At 43.9% G+C, this 7439-nt stretch overlaps 1 protein-coding gene across 1 annotated transcript; it reads right to left on the bottom strand.

Moving 5' to 3' along the window:
• Window positions 1-2349: 2349 nt before the first annotated feature.
• LOC115642843 (olfactory receptor 2AP1-like) lies at window positions 2350-3228 on the bottom strand (the record flags this gene model as incomplete). The annotated part of the gene is made up of 1 exon (XM_030546537.1): window positions 2350-3228. A coding segment is annotated over exon 1 (879 nt), but the record flags the coding sequence as incomplete, so codon positions are not given.
• Window positions 3229-7439: the final 4211 nt, after the last annotated feature.

Here is a 7439-nt window from a genome sequence, read left to right as displayed (position 1 = left end):
AAGCATTCTCAAAACTACAATACCTGCATGAGGAAATAAGGAAACAGATCAACAGGGCCAGACGTGTACCCAGAAGCCTCCTACTGCAAGACAAACCCAAGAAAGAAACCAATAGGACTCCACTGGCCATCACATACAGTCCCCAGCTAAAACCTCTCAAACGCATCATCAGGGACCTACAATCCATCCTGGACAATGATTCCACACTTTCACAGGCCATGGGTGGCAGGCCAGTCCATCATTTGCCAGCAATGCCCCTCTGCTATGTACATCGGCCAAACTGGACAGTCGCTACGGAAAAGGATAAACGGACACAAATCGGATATTAGGAATGGCAATATACAAAAACCTGTAGGAGAACATTTCAGCCTCCCTGGCCACACTATAGCAGACCTTAAGGTGGCCATCCTGCAGCAAAAAAACGTCAGGACCAGACTCCAAAGAGAAACCGCTGAGCTTCAGTTCATCTGCAAATTTGACACCATCAGCCCAGGATTGAACAAAGACTGGGAATGGCTTGCCAACTACAGAACCAGTTTCTCCTCCCTTGGTTTTCACACCTCAACTGCTAGAACAGGGCCTCATCCTCCCTGATTGAACTACCTCATTATCTCTAGCTTGCCTGCATATATATACCTGCCCCTGGAAATTTCCACTACATGCATCTGAGGAAGTGGGTATTCACCCACGAAAGCTCATGCTCCAAAATGTCTGTTAGTCTATAAGGTGCCACAGGATTCTTTGCTGCTTTTACAGATCCAGACTAACATGGCTCCCCCTCTGATACTATTTAGCCTGGTCATTCTTGTCTAGCCATGCAGTCAGCCGTGCCTTGTTGAGCTTCCCAACGCTCAACCCTCTTTCCCTACCCAAATTTGCAATGTTCTTCTTAGAGAAATGGTTATAGGCCATTTCCTCACTTTTTCCTTTAACTTCTCTTGTTTTACCAGTGCCAGTCACTTACTGCAAGGCACTTCTGATGCCTTCAGCAGCCAACCATCTACTGGGTGCATTCGCTAACCATACTCTGCTACCACCTGTCATGGATCCACCGGTCTGATGCTCTTAAATGGCTCTGGAAGAGTCCTTTGCAGGACCCCTTCAGTGTGTCAGCCCACTTAGGGTCACACTCTCACTAGGGTAAGCCTCTTGGCTTCACCACCTCCAGGGACCCAACATCGGAGCCTTTGGCACCCCTGCGTCCCACCGTGAGCTCCCCTCAGTGAGTCCACATCAAGTGGATACGGGGGAAGACTTGCACACCCAAAGGGAGCAATGCAACCCCAACTTCCTGACTCGGGAGTGACTCTCAGCCAGGCTTGAAAAGCAGGAAGGTTTATGAGATGTCTGGAACACAGCGTAGAAAGTCCTTCATTAACATAGAGAATGAAAAGCTACAGCATATCTCATCTGGGTCAGTTCCAGAGCCCAGAGCCCTCTGTCTCCCCTGTAGTCCCAGTCTAGAAGCTTCTCCCTGCCTCCAACAGCCCACACTTAAGAATCCCACCTGGCCCCTCCCCAGTCCTTTGTCCTCCAGCTAGTCACACCCAGCTGGATTCCAGTGGAGGTTAGTCCATCCATGATCATTTGTTGCTAGATGCCACATGTCCAGGCAATTGTAGTGGCCATTGTCTTCTGAGAGTCTCCATGGGCATGGGTACACAGGTCCCAGGCAGCTAGGCATCGGCCACTCCAGTGTCTCTGAAATTCTGCAAGAGTAAACAGCCCTTTCCCCCACCTAATTAATTTTGGACTACATAGGGGAAACTGAGGCACACATCATATTCCTATGAAATATTATGAAAAATTCCCACTTCATCACACACCCATTGTGTTTTATTTGTATTAGACCGGCTGAATTTCATTATGAGACTTTATTATCCAACATAGAGAAACAATGAACAGGGGATATATACAGGAATTTACTTTGATGAGTAGTGGATTTTGTGCTTTAAAAAATGTCAGCATTCATCTGTGCATTTTCAGACGCTGTCCACCCTTCTCACATCGGGTGAACTGCCAACATCATGGAGAAAAATACCATCATATTGCATGTATTAGTGCTGAATAAGAAAGAGTGACAGAGCTGTCCACAATGGCACTTTCCTATAAGTTGTGTTACATGGACACAGTAGGGGACCATAAAAACTGTCTCAGTAACTCTGTACAGATCATCTCCAATTCTTTTTCACTTTAGTGCTGCAATTTTTCAACGGGACTTTTCAACTTAATTTTGCTTACATCACTCAGGCTGCTTTGAAAACCTCAGAGTCTCTGCATGTTTTTGTGAAAGTCACATTTGCTGACTGCTTTCCACAAGGCTTCCTTGACCTCTCTGTTTCTCAGGCTGTAGATGAGGGGGTTTACCAGGGGAGTCAGGACTGTGTAGCAAAGAGAGAGCACTTCGTTCAGGTGTCTCAGTGTATTGCGTTTTGGCAGCATGTACACAATCATTATCGTTCCATAAAAAATTGTCACAACAATGAGGTGAGAGGAGCAGGTGGAAAATGCCTTCAGCATCCCGATGGTGGAAGGGATTCTCAGGATGGTGACAATGACACACACATAGGATGTCAGGGTTAGTAGGAATGGAGGCAGAGTGAATACACAGGCTAGAATGAAATCGAGCAATATGATCAGGTGTGTGTCACTGCAGGAGAGTTTTATCAATGGGATGGATTCACAATAGAAATGGTCAATTTCATTCAGGGCACAGAATTTTAACTGTAACATGAATAATATAAAGATAGCAGTAGCCAAACAACCATTTAACCATGATCCAGCAGCCAACTGGAGGCAAAACTTGCTATTCATAAGAGTTGAATAGTGCAGGGGTTTACATATCGCTAAATACCTATCATAAGACATTGCTGCTAGGAGATAGCATTCTGTACATGCCAGAGAAGCAAAGAAATACAGTTGTGTGAAACAGCCACTGAATGAGATGGTTTTGTCCCCAGTCAGGAGACTGGCCAGTAACCTGGGTAGGATGGTGGAGGTGTAGCAGGTCTCTAAGCAGGACAAGTTCCCCAGGAAAAAGTACATGGGAGTGTGAAGGTGCTGATCAGTCACAACTAATACAATGATGAGGATGTTCCCGGCCACTGTTGCGAAGTAGATAAATAGCAACATCAGGAAGAGAAGAATTTGCAGGTCAGGGAGCTCCCCCAGTCCCAGGAGGATGAATTCTGTGATGGCTGTTTGATTTCTTCTGGCTGTGTCTGCCATGGTTTTAGTCTAGGAATAATAAAACTGCAACTGAATCAGAAGGACATAGAATTTAAAGTTAATCAAGTCTTTTGATTTAATTCCATAAATATTCAGATACTCCCCTTCCTCTCTGGTTACAGACTGAAATTTTAAGGCTAAATGTAGATTTCAGAGCAAAGTGCCAGGAGTCTCAGTCTGACAACAAAACATTGGTATTCATGTAGACCAGCCTCTGCCATATCACAGCAATGACAACTATAACAGCCCATTTTTCTGGTAATCAACTACTGATATGACAGATCAGACCCTTTCCTTATCTACTATCATATCCCATCTAGTGACAGACTGAAGTTTAACAATGATGCTTAAATGCAGCATCCACTTCTTGCAAGAGCTAGAATCATGCCATGTCTTAGGAGTCAAAATCAATAAATACATCAACTAAAATCTTGGTCTGTGGTATCCTTAGGCATGGATCTTGTTAATTAATGGAATTTATGATTTAATGGAAATTAATATAATATATCCTGATATATTCAGCATTTTAGTCTCTAATTTTAAAAGGAATAATTATTTTCAAACCGCTCACAAAAGGTCAGTTTATGTCAGAAATTATGAAGTGAAATAAATTCTTAGCTCGTTTATTGAGAAGGAGAAGGACATGATGAGGGACTGTCAATCCCTTTCTGTTTTGGATAAGAATTCCCTGTATTAACTATGTAGGAGTATTAAACTACTGTTTTGTCAGTGAGTGTTAGGAGGGTTGCAAATCTGCCTAGTTTTGCCCCTTACCTGTGGAGTGACTCACCACTCCTGAATAGTTGTGGGCTGATAATACAGGAAGGAGAATGAGACTGGTGAAGAAAGATGCCTCTGAAGTCAGAGCCTAGAAACAATCTGGAATGTGCTACCCTGTGATCTGTGTTACCTTGTGATCCACCCGAAAGGGACTCAGTCCTGTGTTCCATAAGGACTAACACGTCTCATTGAAGAACCTTAATGTTATCTACTCTCTAAAGGCCTTCTTAGGTCAGAGGGTGGGTAGGGGTGAGATTTTCAGAGAAAAGTGACAAGAATGATTGAGAAAGGAAAAACCACCATCTGAAAAGAGATTGCAAAGGTCAAGATTGTAACCTTTGAAAGTAGAGGAATAAAAGGGGACATGATAAATAGTGATCTGGAAAAGGCAGAATGTGGAACTTCTGTTTTCCCTGCCCCTTACTGCAAGAAAAAGTGGGACATACAATGAAAATAAAAAGTGGGAAACTTAAAATCAATAAAATGGAATATTTGTTCACACAGCATGTAGTTAAAGTGTGGCACTTACTGTGATGCTGGCAGACCAGGTGCCAGTTCCTGCCAAGGTCTCCTTCTCTCAGTGGGACACTGACAGATACACAGCTGCAATCACCCTTGCTGTTGAGAGAAGCCTGTATTACCTTTTGAAACCTGAGACTGAGACTCACTCACGGGTCTGTTTTCTTGCTTTAACCTTGTAAATAACTCTCATTTCCTTTTCCTATTTAATAAATCGTCCTATAGTTCACTACAGCATTGGCTACAAGTGTTGTCTTTGGTGTGAGACCTAAAGCGCTATTGACCTGAGGGGAGTCGTGAGTAACCTGAATATTGCTGCGATTCTTGGCGTAAGAGGCCGTGTACCACAGATACGCTCACCTGGGTGACAGGAGAGACCGGTACAGCCAAGGGAATTGCAAGTGACTGTCGGGGCTGCTAAAGTGCCTGAGGAGTTTGCACTCAGATTTCACCAACCAGCTGCACCAAGTTTAGAAGTCACAACCAATGAGGGGTTTGTGCTCTGGTTTGTAACAGTCTGCCCTAGTTTGGCACTCACCCTGTTGCATCCCCATTGGGAGCATCACACTCACTGCTCAGGAAGTCATTGATTTGAAGGATTAAATAGATTCCAGAAGAGACTGATATAAATATCCAGATATAAATATCCAGAGTTATCATAATTATTGGCAACAACAGGTTTGGAATGGATATTAAGCCTCGTGTTTGGGGGTTAAGCCAATCTCTAACTAATATAGTCCAACATGACACATATGGGGGGAAACTATCCCAGAACTGTTACTGCGGTGTTCTGATATTTTCCTCTGAAACATCTAGTACTAGCCACTCTCGGAGAAAGATACTGGACAGGATGGCCCTTGGGTGTGATCTAATCTGGCAGTTCCTATATTACTACGTTCCCCTAAAGTGATACAGAGAAACCCCAAATTCCAATTAGCTCAAGAAGCTACTCTTTTGATACTTCAGCCTCTGACAAGCTGTTACCTGGAAAAAGTTGATCTGGCCTTAATAACGTTGTTACACTTTTGGTGAAGATCAATACAAAGAAACCATTAAGGTAAAGTTGTCAAACTAGGGGATCTGGACATTAATTCTAATAGGAGATTAGGACACACAATACCTAAGCAGCTTTGCAAATCTCAGTCTTAGCCCTTCTGAAATGTCTTTATCTTGTTTATTCCCAGATGTTTCAGTGGACCCACGGATTCTCTTGCAACCTGCCTGACTCAGATATAGTGAAACAGTTTTGTTATTTACTTTTAACTGAGACCATTTGTTCTTCAAATTCCCTCTTATGTTCCTAATTTCGTTCTTACACTTTACCCACTTTAAACGTCATTTGCATGTTCATTTCTAACAGCTTCACTTAGTCTTCAATTCCATTATTCTCCTCCAGGCTTCACCCTAGTTATCTGGAGCCAGATCCTTAGCTGGTATCAATCAGTCGTAGTTCCGTTGGAGTCAATGGGCCAGATTCCCAGTTGAGGACCTTTCACAAGACATATATCTCAATTTCCCCATAGTTAAATGGTGCTATTAACACCGACTGGCACTGCTGTGGGAAGGTGAGTCTAAAACTGCTAATATTCACAGAGAGAAGGTGTGTGAGATAGTATATTTTACTGGACCAACTTCTGCTGAAGAGAGAAACAAACTTTTGAGTTGAGCTCTGTGTGGCTCGAAAGTTTGTCTCTCTTACCAACAGAAGTTGGTCCAGTAAAAGATATTACCTCACCCACCTTGTCTCTCTAATAGTGTGGGACTAACACAGCTACAATAAAACTGCCTATAATATTCACAAAGCACTTTCATGCCCCTGTTTGGAAGGTGGTACAGAAACACAGTCAGGAAGAGGGTGCTCACCTGTAATCACGTGATGGCTCAACCTTCAAGCAATGAGCTCTTATTTCTCAGGGATTGGCAGTTAGGACTCGGTTTCCACCACTGAGGTTTTTGGGTCTCTTCATTCAATAGAAGCTGGATCTTCTCAGCAAAGACACCTGCATCTACCTGAATAGACAAGCAGCTGCTGAGATCTGTCTTAGGACATGCTCCGCCCCCTCCGTTTAAGAAGTGCAGAATCCTCGTATTTGTATCCTTCTCCATGGAAGGCTTCATCTCCCTTGATTCCACCTCTGAAGAGGCTGAGCCTGGGGAGTTAGCGCTGTGTTTTCTGTGCAGACAGTACAAACAACTATCCTGATACAACCAACCTCCCTCGCCCAGAGGAATCGCCTTTCTGCTAACAGCTGTATGAGCTCATTGCTCTGCATGGCTGAAATGTAATGCAGTGCCCACAGAGTGCCTGGCCATCCAGAGACAGACTCTACTCAGCAATCTTCACTCATGTCAGTTGTCCCGTTGCCTTTGTGGTAGTAGAAGAAGAGAGCCTGAGACATGAGGCCTGGTATAAGGGGCCTGGTAGGATACCTAAGGCCTGAACTAAAGTAGTCTGGCCCGGCTGATATAAAACACAGTTAGGAAAATCAGGCTGTGAGCAGAAGTCAGGCCCGTTACAAAAAATCCCTAGGTGAAAGTTCACAGAACCTGTCAAAAACAGGACTGGTGTTGCAAAAACAGAAAACATTCCTAAGAAGTGCTAGGTGCAGGACACTCATGTGAACTCATTCCGAAGGGTAGTAACAGAACACCCCGATACCAAGTATGGTGTAAACACACTCCCCGAAGATAACAGGGACACACTGATGCCTCCTAAGGATAAGGTCAGGATAACGGGATGGTGGATAGAGATGTTCTGATTGAACCTACAGGTACAAGGTAAAGTGGTAACTAGCCACATCAGAGGGGCAATAGGTAACTTATTTGTATTAGTGTATAAAATAATGGTCAGAGAGGGGGTGTCTTTGTCCAGTTTAAGGGGGAATGGAGAATCCCACCGCTCACTGAGCTGA

The sequence above is a fragment of the Gopherus evgoodei genome, unplaced genomic scaffold (genome assembly GCF_007399415.2).
Source record: "Gopherus evgoodei ecotype Sinaloan lineage unplaced genomic scaffold, rGopEvg1_v1.p scaffold_46_arrow_ctg1, whole genome shotgun sequence".
NCBI classification, from domain to species: domain Eukaryota; kingdom Metazoa; phylum Chordata; order Testudines; family Testudinidae; genus Gopherus; species Gopherus evgoodei.
The sequence above is the reverse complement of the archived record's forward strand: the minus strand, read 5'-3'. Positions and strand labels throughout refer to the sequence as shown.